Here is a 14190-nt window from a genome sequence, read left to right on the forward strand (position 1 = left end):
TAAAAAAAAAAGCTTGCTAAGATGGTGACTTGTCAGAAATAATTCTCATTTCTTTCATTCGGGGAAAGGAAAAAAAAAACACTACTGCAGGTGAGGATGATGTCATTTTAAGGCAGGCTTGCAAGCAACACTAAGACTTTTCTTTTTTTTCCACACTGAAATATTTTTACTCAAGTTTTTTTCCCACTTTTTTTTTTTTGAAGCAGCTTTTAAGATAATTTATCTCAATTTGTGTATTCTGTCACCTTCGTTTTAGCCTAGACAGTAGCACACTATTTCTTTTTTTTCTTGGATTTCCCCAGATAAAGTCACAATCTCAGGGCACCACACACAGAGAAACGCTGAAATCCCATTAGCATTTTGCTTTCATTACTTTTAATCAAACCCAGAAAACTGACACATATTAATTAATATCCATTACCAGTTGTTTTTTCCCCTCTCCCAGAGAAGACATTCCAGGGAAAAGAGGTAATTAACTTAACTAAATAATAATAATAATAATAAAAAATAGCTACACAAATCTCTGATAAATGTCATGTGAGGTCCCATCTAAATGTAAGAAGTGTAATACATTCTTGCTGTCATATTCCATTAAACTGCTATTACAGTTTTGATAGAACTATTAGTCACTACATTATTAATAACATTAATGTATTTACATTTTTAGTGTACAAGCCTGCTTTCATGCAATAATTTATGAAGGCGACTTCAGATATGTTACAACATACTCCATCTAGGCTCTTTTGTGTTTATTATTGATTGTGAAAACAGTCAAAATCCCAAATACCCCTCTTTCCTCCCCCCTAACTCCTTAATGTATTGGAGTGGGCTGTTTACATTAAAGGACTGGAATAAAGTGCATTTACATCTGAGGCATAAGTTCATAATTTACATTCCAACATTTATTAGAGGTGACAAACGAGCATTTGGTCCACTCTTTCTTTTCCACAATGCAGCACTCATTCAATCCATATAAATTACAGCTAGGCTAGGGATTGCAAGAGCAAATTATTTTATTATATGTATGCATGTATGACTCTATAGGGGGTTACTAAGACAAACAGGGAATTACTTGATTAGGCCAACTGTGGTTAACTAAGAATGAAATATGATACTGAGTATAAAGCCAATCAAATTCTAGCATAAATTTTTGGCCCTCAGTCAAATATCTGACATACACAGATCTAACTGTAGAGGCTTTAGACTGCTGTATGACTGTAGTCCACTGTACTACTCTTTAACACTATAGATGGCTCTTATGCGCTGCTGTTCCAATAGCTTATCCTTAGCTGGCACTAATATTATTCAATTAAAAGAAACTTGCCTTAAAGGCAGTATTATATTACATAATTAGACAGAGTAGCGTTTTCAAAAGTGTAGTTACAAATGCGCTGAGGGGATTCCTAGGATTTAAACAAATATCTGGCGCTGTAGGGAAGCTTGCTGACAAATTAACAGCTAATAACTTACTGGGAGGCTAGATGAAAAGAGGAAAAAAAAATGTTCCCCAAAGTGTCAATTACAAATAATTTTGCCTCTTATTTCTACAATTATTAAAGCATAATACGCTTAAAGGCATTTCTGATAGAATGCCAAAGTAGGAATACTTTCATTTATTTTATTTTTAAATTTTTTATTCATACTCACTTGATTCATTCAGCAAGAAATACCTCAGCTTCAGCATCAGGACTGTGTAGGATTGCTCTGACAGCATTAGTATATGGCTCCCTTAAGAGAGCGCTTGCTGGTTTGAGAGGAGACAGACAGACATGGGTAGGAACAACGGAAATGAAGGGGGATTCAATCAAATTGGCGTTCATTAAAAATCAGAGGACATCACAAAAATTAGAAAGATGCTGACAAATCAAAGGGTCTCTACCTGAATTACCATAGTCATTTACTTATGAAAGCCAGGATGCTTCCTGTCAATCACGAGCCATCACATTCCCCATTTGCGGCGGAAAGCCACCGTAATTGCTTCTCATACTAATCAACACAACTTGTGTAATTATGCCTTGAAAGTGACATTGGAGGCTGAGAGCGATGTGAGCAGTCTTGACAGCAGAGACATCTCAGATTCATCTGGAGATTTCCAGCCTCGCTGCAAGGAGACAAGCCACTCTCAGACCAAGTTACTCACTCGAGCAGTTTACAACCATAAACACAAAGAAAAGATGATAAATCAAGCTGAAGTAATTACAAAGCAGAATGGAGAGTATAAAGGAAGCTGAGCTCAATAAGACCAGTTTCTCAAGTATATTGAGGCAAAATGACTACACTGTAATTAAACTGGGGTCGTATTTCTATCATTTCTTAAGTAAACATATTGTGACAGTTCACTAAATTGTGGGAGAATAGGAAATTACAGCTCTGTTACCAAATCGTTTACATTAATATACTCACTGCAACAAAAACCCTACAAATAAAGTCCTAAGCATTCATTAAAGTTTATTGAATTCGGCTTAATCACAGACTTTACATATGTCTCCAAAATGAACTTTGCGTAAAACTAGCTTCCACATTCCTCTGAGCACTGCGGAGCTATCCAAACCATATTCCCAGGCTGCATCTGTCACTTATCACCCTGCGGCCCAGCCCGGAAGGTCAGAGCGAGGTCAGAGTACTGTGACAAATCAAGAACTACAGCATGAAAATATCTGTTTAAAATATCGATATAAAATGACCACATCTTAATCCTCTTCAAGATTAACTTTTGGAGATTTCAAATTTCAACGCTTTCGTCAAAAAACAAAGTTAAACTTGTATAAGTTGGCAAATGCAGATCAAGTCCGGCTCTACACACAAGGCAAAAACCGCAAAATGAAAATAATTTATAAAATGGGTTGGACTCATCTGTGCTCATCCTTTTCAAAGAGGTGGGCGGAACCATTGAGGAAAAAGAAAAAGAAAAAAAAACATCAAAAAGAATTCAACTGATAATTCTGGCACACTATGAGTGGAATAAACACAGTGATTTCATCTGCAAAACAGAACAAAGATGACAGATTTACAGCTCATAAAAAATTCAAACGACAGAAAAACCAAAATGCTTGTCTGTCTCATTCCTCACTCATGACCTCCAAACTTTAGCACATGTTGAAAACAAAGTGTTAAAATGCTTTTTTGTGGCTGAACATGAGCAACATAAATACAGTTACTGACATAGAAAAACAAAGGCTTTTACAGGAAAAGCTTATGTGATTCAGCCCCCCTGCGTTCAACTCTAATGAGTCAAAAAGTGTGACCTGCACTTAAACAAGAAGTCACAGCCAGAAGCTGTAAACTCATTTTCTCCATCCAAGCCAGCAAACGTCGGCAGGACCTGGAAGATGTGCTCCGAGCATGCACGATAAATCTGACGTGAAATCATAATCATAAAAGCAATTAGCTGACCCTGCGCCACTCGTCCTTGGACATGACAGTGAGAATTCATACAGAGTCCTCTAAGGAGGCTGGCTGCAGGGTTGGGTGAGGAGGGGAAAAAGTGCAACACAGCAACAATAAAATGGAGGGTCCTTCCTGTGTCATTAACCACCGAAACAAACAGCGCATGATGCACAATAAGTGCTATGAAACAGAGAATTGAGCTTTTATGCTTTTCAAAGAGAGAACTTAACCACAATAGCTGAAACAAACTGTGGTGTGCAGATGATTCCTCTGTAAAACTAAGTGCACTAGTAAAACAGTTGTGCCATTTCATCTCTCACTATTAGCCAACACTGTTTCTACAGTGGTTGGATACAATTTAAAAAATGCAGTATGTTACTCATTTTAAATCAAACAAAAAAAAAAAATAGATGCATTTTGATCTGTCAAGCAGAGTTTGCTGCATATTTACAGTCAAACAAATGAGATAAAAAATAAGCTGATCAGATTCATTTGACTCTTTTCTTTCAGGGAATTTTCTAGAATTCTGTAAATCTCTCTTCTCACAACCTTGCAGGTACACACATGGACAAAGCGTTTCTCACATCACTTCCCTCTCAGTAATTACAATGAGGCTGAACTGGTGGCCGCCACCTAGTGACCGTCTTCTACAATAATCATGAAATATCTCTATGGCTCACGTCCCCACTCGTACCATAACTCTCCTTTACTGCAGACAGCTCCAATAAAGGGTTACAATTACAATTAAAGTAATGAGCAAAGAGGAAAAAAGGAAAATCTCAGAAAAGGTTCCCTTGACCAAGTAAATGGCAGCCTGGTTGCCTGACAGAATGGAGTTATCATATCAGACTCATTACGACCTCTCATTTCTTATTCTGCCCCAATAATTAATTTGAAACATGTTGAAAGTGAATTTCTCAAAAATTAAGAATGGCTTTAAAGGTGACAAATATGAAATGAATTAATTCCCAAATAAGATTGCTTTACAGAGGCTTAAGTCTGGGAAAATAGTGCATTCATTTAAAATGTATTGCACTTTCAAGACTTTTTTTTTTAAAGGAAAAAAATTATGTAATAGAGCAAATTTACTTTAAAAATCTTTCTCTGAGCACATGTTCTATGCAGAAAGTAATTATGAACAAAAAAAAAATAGAAATCTGCGAACCGAGAGTGACCTTTGACTTTCTAGTGTCACCTCATATTAACATTTGTATTACAGCCATATGGAGAGAGGAGGCGGGGGTGGAGAGGGGGGTCTACAACTACAGATTTATAGTCAACATATGAGCAGCATCTGTCTGCTCTCTGTGAGGAAGAGGTGAAGTTCTGATGAAAATAGACAGAAAACTACAAGGCTACAGTGGCTCCTTCATGGTTTTGGCTGCACCAGTTACTGTTGCCTTACCATTCAGGTCCATCTCAACTCTCGCACTTGACATCTTTTCCCCCTCTATATTGTAGCAGAGGGGCAACGGAAATTTGAAGACTGCTGAGCCAAAACAGATCACTTCAAAGCGGCTTATTTAACGCTTGCTAAATTTTTCATCACAGTCGCTTAATATCCTGGGGAAGCAGAGCTTTTGAAGTTGCTGTGAGACCGCGGATGTTCTTCTCACAATTCTTTTTCTCCTCCCTCTGCTGTACTAAAATCCCCAAACCTAAACACATAGCACACAACCAGTTTACGCTATCTATGCCTTCATACACACACTGACTGATTGTGTTAGCGTTAAAGATGCCCCTCCTGCGCGCATAAACCACACATCTGCATACCCACAAATCAACACACATTTACTCATTTGGGGCTTGTGTTATGTTTCAGGTTATAGCGTAAATATTAAATGTAATGCTACAAAGGATAATCAAACGTGTATGAATTATATCTGAAGAAGGGTCATTCTTCTGCATATGAGCCGCACAACCACGACTTTGTGTTTATACGGTTCAACAGAAAAGTTTCCAAATTGTAGCAATATTTATCCACAAACTCTTGCTCTGGAGACTCAATGATATAAACACATTTGGAGTGAAGTTATTGTGTGGTGGAAGAGAATAAGGAAAATCAGATATAAGACTCTCAATTGTTTGCGTTTGTATTTCCATTACAGCTCAAAAAAATAAATCTGTTAACACAATATCCTGCAAATTTGATGATAAACTATTATTCTTTTTAAGGTTTTTAAGCAAAAATCCATTTGTGTTCTGAGATTGGTCAAAAGTCCCTTTAAACTGGCTGCTTTAACTTCTTTCACTAAAAAAAAAAAAAAAAAAAAAAAAGGGGCAAATAACCCCTGTATAATGGTGTCATTATAAAGCTTTAGCATGCTAATAAACAATAAAAAGTACTCAATGAGTTTTCATGTGAATATGTAATCGGAAAAAGTACATTGTAGAAGTCAGATATAATTTAAAGCCATGTCTTTAAACCTTCAACTTTTACAAGAATATGTTCAAGCACTGTTTGGATTGAAAAATATTTTTAGATACAATATTTTAGTTTTTTTTTTTAAACTGTAAATTCACATGACGATAAGATCACATTTTTATGATCTACAGCCAAATAAGAGTGAGATCCTCCTCACTGCTCCTCCATGTGGAACCAGCATGTTACCACAGTGGCATAAAGAAGAGAAACCAGACACTAAATCCACGATGAACTATGTTTATCAATCTATTAATAAGAAGAAATTCAGAGCAGTCACGTAGATAGAATTTCAAGAATACACTATATATATATATATATATATATATATATATATATATATATATATATATATTACCCCAACAGAAAAAAACAAGACCTAATTACTTCAACTAGCCTATTGGCAGGTATAATAGCCATGGTAGGGCTTAGCAATAGGTGAAAGGGGGAGGGGACTGTAGACACAGGGGGTTAGGGTGAAAGCGAGCAAACAACAGTGCCAGAGGCAACAGCAGCGACTGGCGGCGACTGGTATACCAGTTAGCTGTGGAACACACACTCACTCTTTCTAAATGTTGCTGCTCTGGGTTGGATGATGGCAGAGGCGCTGGCACCGGCCCCAGAGCTGGGCCCTCGTCCCACTGAGGAGAGCCCATGCTGTGTAGTGTGCCAGGGCCTGCTGATCTGGGCGAGGTGAGTCAAAACCTGTTAACATGACTGGTGTCCCCAGTCTGACACACTGACTTGTCTGACACAGACATGTGCACATGAATGCTATACAAATATGAGTGAGTGAGTGTGTGTGCGTGTGTGTGTGTGTGTGTGTGTGTGTGTGTCTGTGTAGGCACTTTTTCTTCGCCCTCCCAACCCTCCGAGCACTCCTTCTTCTCTCATCCAGATAAAATCCTTTCAGACACAAATTTCAATTATTCACCTCATCCAAATAATGCCATGTGACAAGAATTATCCCTACTGTAATAATCCACTTAACTGGGAAAGAGCAGCTCATCAAAAAGAGAAGAGAGAAAAGGGGCTGGAAGAGGGTGGTGGTGGTGGGACTTGTCAACCACTCTTGAATCAGGACCCTCATAACAAGAATTTCTTCCCTTTTTGAGGAGGCCGTCTTGAAGCGCACTGGGATGACGAAATTGAAGTAAATTGAAAGAAAGCCTGGGAGAATGCTCCCACAATCAATAAACCGAGGATTAAATTAGCCCTGGCATGAAGGGATGATGGGGGGGAAGATGAAGAGTGAATGGTGGTGAATGACATTGAGACATGCAGGCTGAACAATACAGCACTTCTCCAACCTGGAAGCTGTGCCCATACAGGGACAATGAGTGTAACTGGGATGTATTCTGTCCCATTTAGCAATAACATAACTCTTTATAAACACTTCCTTTATGTTATTAAAAAATGTTTATTGTTATTAAACATTTCCTTATATTACTATTCACAGTTTTAATTACTTATTAACTTGCATGTTATCAAGGGAGAAGTCAACTTTTCGGAACCTTTTTTCTTAGAGGTATAGCCTCTATGAAACGTTTGGGGAGCCTCCCTTTGGATAAAAATAAACATAGCTAAACTAAAACGGAAATCTTTGATGCACCAAATAACTTATGAATCTCTTTATCTTGGATAAGACAGGCCATTTTACACATAGACTGTACTGTTCTCTCTTTTAAAGCAAGATAGGTGCATCATTCAGATGAAAGATAAGGTAGAACTTGGTACAAAAAGAGTCAAGTGTATGTTTGTGCACTCAAGGCCTGACCATTTCAGGACAACAGAGAGCTTCTGAACAGGAAATAAATGGAGCAAAAACCTTTGAGCTCATCAATATGTCCCTATATCTTTATTAGACCAATAGCTGATAGCTGCTTGCTGTTAAATTTAAGGTCAAAATATGAATTAAAACTTTACAGTACAGTAAAGTTTTACAGTTCACTTAGTTTTTTTTTTTTTTTTTAATTATTATTAAATTATGTTATTTGTGAAAGGGGCAGATCAGATAAGATTCTTCTTCTTTCTGCTCCCTTTTCATTCATAAGTTAGGAACATTTGTATTTGTGTTTGTATTGAATTGTTTTGTTTTTTGAATGAAAATAAAGAATAAATGAACAGTACAGTGGAAAAGTTTTAAACAAGTGTGACGAAATGCTGTATAGTACGAATGTTTTCAAATTTGTTCATTTCTCTCTATTTACAAAATGCAAAGTGAGCAAAAAAGAAAAATAAAATTCTGAATCTAAATTAACATTTGGTTCGACCATTATTTACCTTCAAGACAGCATCGGTTCTTTACAGAATCATCGTGAGGTGCATTATTAACCAACAACACCAAATAAAAGTAGATCAATTCATCAGCCAACCTCTGATATTATCACTGTACTTTCTGCTTTTATCTTAATAAAGACACTAAAAATTAAATATGTGTGGTCATTAAAACTTTGACAATTCAACCAGACTAGTGGCGCTGGGATAGCAAACCAGACCAAACCACAATAAAGAGCAACTTAGATAGATAGTCAAAGTTTTAAGCTATCCATGATGAAAGCTACTAGTGCTGTAAAAATAGAGCATTTTCAGTCTTTTTTTCCTCTCCAAAGGGGAAGAACATGAAGTACACTCTAATTACAGCTCAGTAGCATCAGTGTGATGCTAAAGTGAATGTCTACTAATTGAAAGTCTTTCACGATGGAACTCCATGGGGAATGTGTAATATCATCCGATTACCCGAATAAAAGTTGCCAAAGTTAAATGAGTAACTACTGGTAACAGGGATTTATAGACTTTCATTCTTAACCACAATAACAGCCACTCATTACCCGTGAAAGCACACAATCATAGCAAAAGAGCTACTCGTTGAAATCAGATGCTTAGGTAAAAATATCTGCTCTTGAAAATAAGTATAGAGAATTATGCCATAAGCACTCTGTACCAACTACAATTTTTTTTTATCGATTTATTTTCACACTTAATTAAACAAAAGTGTTATTCCATCAAAGTAATCATCTCTAATTTCAAACCCCCATGCTTAAATTCTTTTTGATTCTTTGCTCGTACTACCTCATCAATCAGGTCATCTGTATTAAATCCCAAATCCTTACCAGTGCTTCTCTAGGGACAATTGCTCCATTATCTCCAGGTGGAATCCCAGACTGCAACGACAAATAAATACTTGTGTTAGAGAGCCATCTACTGGTGCATAAAGGCAGCCTTCATGTTCACCAAATAAGGGAGAGAGAAAAAAAAACATGATCAACGGCTATAGCAGACAAATACAAGGAAAATTCATCATCTGTTCTATTAAGAACTTCTTTATCATGCTGAATGTATATAAAATATAGTAATGGAAATTACATAAGCCAAATAAAAATCACCCATTGAAATTGCAATGATCCAAGCTTTTATTTTGATCCCATTCTAAGTCAGACAAATGAGATGCGAATGCAATTCTACATCTAATCTTTTAGGAATAAATGTTCTCACATATTTGGACAGCTCAGCATTACAACTAAACATTATTATATTTCCAACACCTGCCAAAACATATTAAAGCTGAAGTTGCATATTAGAAATATTAGGATTTATAGTGGAGACTGAAAGTTACAGCTTTCATGTCAGAGTATTTATGACCAAATTAGTGGAAGGATTAATAAAACCACCTTTAAATATCTTAAATTATTTTTTTTTCCTAATCAATGGCTCAAAGAACGATCAACTAAACAGCTGTTCCATGGACAAATATTGGCACTTTTTAATGTTAATTTCTTTGTTTCCCTCTATCAGACAGGTATATATTCTGGAGTTCGTTTTAAGTGTTGCATTGGCATTTAGAAGTTATTTGTTTGAATACACAGCATGTGTATTCCCACAAATGTATCAAAGGAGACCACAATTACGCAAGTAAAGGAAGCCACTTTACCCCCAGGCTGCAATTGCAAAGGAAATACTTCAGAGGGGAAAAAGGAACAATCAGAGTGTGAAATTAACAGTTTGGTCCATTCTAACAACATGCTGGTCCATTCTGCAACAAAACAGAAAAAACTCAAGTCTGAACAACAGGGTTTTTTTATGATTATAAAGTACTTTGCATGTTAAACAAAAAAATGTCATCCTTAACATCCAGCCAAGAGAATAACATTTTGTCAGAAGGTAGTCATAACATTATCTCAGTTATCAATAAAGAGAAAATGCCCCCAATACAGAACCAAAATTCAGACTTAGAGCTTGTCAAAATTCATATTCAAAAGCCAAACTTCTTCTGCAAGAGCTTTCTCCAAACTGAAAAAGAACTAAAATCAGTCTGAATGAGAATTATGGGAACAAAGTGCAGAAAAGGCTTGGAGGTTAACTGTGTCATTGGCCAAGTGCATTATTAAAGTTTTTTGTCCATATTCCAGTTATATAGGCAAACTGAAATTTGATGTAAATTCTATCAAGTTTTGAAATTGTTTAACTCAAACCATTCCTGCAGTGACTGAAATAAATAAAAAAAAATTGTTACCATGTATTATTAATGCTTTTCTTACTTTACTGTCAATGCTAATTGTTCCTACATTTGACAATATTTGTGTTATTTACTTACAATCTCCATGAGTGTAAAAGCCTGTATTTTAACAGTTTGCCTTACATCCAACAATTCATTAAAAGAGTTATAATGCTGTAATCTAGGACTTAATTATCAATATAGCTATTAGAAAAGAGAGGCAATGTTGGAAAAAAAATTTAAAAAAATGAGGAGATAGGTTTAAACTATGCAAGACTGACAGTCAGAGAGTTTGACAGTCTCCTCTTGAGCTGGTTTGGATTGAGAAGAACAAGAAAGTTATTAAAGCAAAGCAGCTAACACATGTATTTCATCCGTGGGAAGTTGTGGAAAGCAAGTAACACTCGCAGACAATCATTCATTTCACTGCTGAAAGAATGCAAGTGGTTTGTCTGATTGATGAATGAGTGACAATTTTAGATCAGTCAAGGATTTCTTCATCTCTCCTTTCTTTGTTATGTTATCTCATAAAAAATAAACTGCAAGAAAGAAAGAAATTAAGAGAGTTCAAAAGTCTTTTGGAGTACTTTATCTGATGTCCATGACATATTTCTGAGTCACATACAGACAAATCTGCATGTTGGTATTCACTTAAGTTTTTCCTTGCTTCATGAGTGTCTCCTGGTTTAGTTTGAATAGATTTCACATAATGAATGCAATGCTTTATAGTTAAATGTGTCTATTAAACTGGACAGCATTGTTATTGTTTTTGAAAATTCAAAAACCAACGCACAGTATATGATATAACCAATACATTTATACAGAATATAGTTTGTTTGGGATCATTATCAGCTATCAAAGCAGCACTGTGTGGTAAAAATAATAAAAACCCATCAACCTGGTGACTTGGAGTGACCTTTACTATTCACCCGATTTGTCAACACAGAAACGAGGCTACGTAATAATGTGGAAAAGCTGAGCTGTATTTGGCTATTGTAAATAGCCAGCCTTCTATGTAAATAAGCCACGTTATTTGTAGCAATGTTCAGTAATACGTAGACAACAAACGGGCTCCACTTTCCAACGAAACATGCGTCAAAGGCAACTTTTTAAAGGTAACCCAGTTAGCATGCTAACTAGCAAACACGCTGCTATTCGTCGCTGCAGAGTAACAGTGTGATGGAGACGTGGGTGGTTAAACGCCACGACATGGACGTTTGTTTTAAGGGCTCATAGTTGCATTTGGACATAGACAGGTAAGATTTGGTGGAGGCAAAGAGAGACCTGCGGAGGTGGACCAGGTTGGTCGGTGGATGCCATCTTCCTATCGATCTTCCTATCGCTCGATCCAGTCACCTGCGCTCGATTGCTTCTCCTGAAACTACACTGCGATATCAATCATACCATATGATATCATATATCATAGGAGATGTTTCTGGGGTTCTCTCAAATCACCACATTTTGATTTGATTTGATTTATTTTATTTTTGTACATGTAAAAAACACTTCAAGAGAAGAAAACAAAACAACAAAACAAAGAACTTCATCATTTAACACTTGATATCTTAATTTACATGTGCAAAAAAGGAGTAGGAAGAAGTGTAAATGTATTTAATCACTAATCATTTAACCCGTATTCATAAATACTCACACACTGTACTCACACTGCTAAATAACAGTATTATTATTATTATTATTATTATTATTATTATTATTATTATTATTATTATTATTATTATTATTATCATTATCATTATCATTATCATTATCATTATTATTATTATTATTATTATTATATACTGTAATTATACTCACACACATACCTATACATACATACACTTAGTTGAATATTTTTATATATTTGTACACACATGCCCATATAAATATACTTATTTACACTATAACATTAACTGCATTTGCTCTATATCTATGTATATATCTACTTACACACATAATCACACACACACACATACATATATACATATATACCCATACATACGCATACACCCATACATACCTACCTACCTACATATATATATATATATATATATATATATATATATATATATATATATATATATGTGTGTGTATATATATATATATATATATATATATATATATATATATATATATATATATACACACACATGCATACATACACATATAATAAGCTGCCTATTTCTGTACATAAATATAAACAAATCTTCTCATTCACCCAAAAGTGTTATCTGGCCCCTAAAAGCCGCTAAACCCCTTCCTCTTTGTACCTCGTGAAAATCATGTTTTTATATTTGTTTTTAAACTGTTTGGACATATATATATATATATCAGTATATATAAACATATCAGTATATATCAGTATATATAAACAATCTAATTTAAATTATATATAATTTAAATTAGATAGTTTTTTTTCCCCCATAGTCTTTCAATTTTAACAAAGACAGTTTTTGGGTTTTTTTTTTTTACTTTATTTTTATTGAAGAAAAACACAGGCATTCCTTGATAACGTCACAGATTATAGCCTATATGACAGTGTTAGGATTTTATGAAATTGTTAAAAGTTTTTTTCTATAAGATTGTACACTGATGGTTGCCCTCAGTGCAGAACCACCTCCTGTTTTTATGACCAGATTGATTAGCTGAGTTCTTCTTTAGGTGAGGATGGTGAAGAAGAACGGATGTTTAAGATTGATGGGTCCCCTCCTGTTTTTCTCTGGGTTTTGGTTGTCGTAGATATTTGCTGGGTTGGCATGTCGGATTAGAGATAGACAACAGAAAATATATGGCTGAAAGTGTGACATATTTAGGTTTATTTCACTGCAGTTGCCTCCCAGATAATGTTCAAAAGATAAGGTTCTGCCCCTATAACGTACAAAACACCTCCCTTTTTCAGTATAAATATGACTTGGATTGATGACCACAGTGTGCATTTCTCTCCTACCTATGTGGTTTGAGAAAAGTTGACCTCCGGCTGGAAAATGTTGTGCATGATATAATAAAAGCTTGTATTAACATTTGATTCTGTTCACTGGTTTTCATATGGTGCACCAGACAAACGAACACAAGGATCTTTCAACTGCGTTAAAGACAATAACAAAATGGGGCCAGTGGGGTCTAAAGAGTTGAATAAAACTGATAGATGAAAAATAATAAATAAATAAATGGACAGTTGAGACATTGCGCGTACCTGGATTCTCCTCAGTTGGAAAGGTACCTTGCAATAGGTAGCCATCTATTCACAAAAACATCAGACCTTAATTGTAATTGAGCAGTTAAAGCCTCCATTCCATACACCTCCCTTAGCTTCTGTTTCCACTGTGCCAGGTGGCTGTATATTCAACCACTTTATTGTCACCATTTTCCTAGCAGTCATCAAGAGTATATGGAGCAAGTGCTCTTGGTCTCTTGTGTACATGCCTTCAGGAGTCAGATCGAAAAGAAACTGACTTGGGGTGAATAGTATATTTATTCCCATAACTTTATCTATCTCACTCTTTAACCCCTTCCAAAAAGACAATATCATTGGGCAATCTCAAAATATATGTGAGTGGTCACCAATCCCTCTACGTTGTCTCCAGCAGCATATTGCCGCTGGTTTACTTGCAAATTTATAGACCACAGAGGGCGTCTTAAAGAACCTAGTCTTCATCTTCCAGTCAAACTCCTTCAAAGGACAGTTTTAACTGAATTAAAAATAAATAGATACAAGTCTTCATAAAACCCATTAATAATCTACAAACTGAAAACACAAAACCTGAGAAATATGACACAGGGCCTATAATGCAAAATTTGGTTGTATAAATGTGGTGGCCCTTTATCGTAGCTCCAGCTCTGGGAGCTTCATTTTGGGCTCCACTTCTGGAGCAGAACAGCTGCCCAGTCC

General features: G+C 35.7%; 1 protein-coding gene across 6 annotated transcripts in view; it reads right to left on the reverse strand.

The window, feature by feature from the left end:
* The window catches only part of pex14 (peroxisomal biogenesis factor 14), a 49048-nt gene extending 37381 nt beyond the window's left edge, over positions 1-11667 (reverse strand). For 5 of the 6 annotated variants that reach the window (XM_061736364.1, XM_061736365.1, XM_061736367.1 and 2 more), the window contains exons 1-2: positions 11589-11667; positions 8923-8973 (exon numbers count right to left, since the gene is read on the reverse strand). In XM_061736364.1, coding sequence (XP_061592348.1) covers positions 8923-8973; positions 11589-11624 — 87 coding nt within the window. In that variant the 5' untranslated portion in view covers positions 11625-11667. Of the gene's footprint in view, positions 1-1647; positions 1745-8922; positions 8974-11588 lie in introns of all 6 variants that reach the window. The other variant, XM_061736368.1, reaches the window with a different exon arrangement.
* Positions 11668-14190: the final 2523 nt, after the last annotated feature.

The sequence above is a fragment of the Cololabis saira genome, chromosome 12 (genome assembly GCF_033807715.1).
Source record: "Cololabis saira isolate AMF1-May2022 chromosome 12, fColSai1.1, whole genome shotgun sequence".
NCBI lineage: Eukaryota > Metazoa > Chordata > Actinopteri > Beloniformes > Belonidae > Cololabis > Cololabis saira.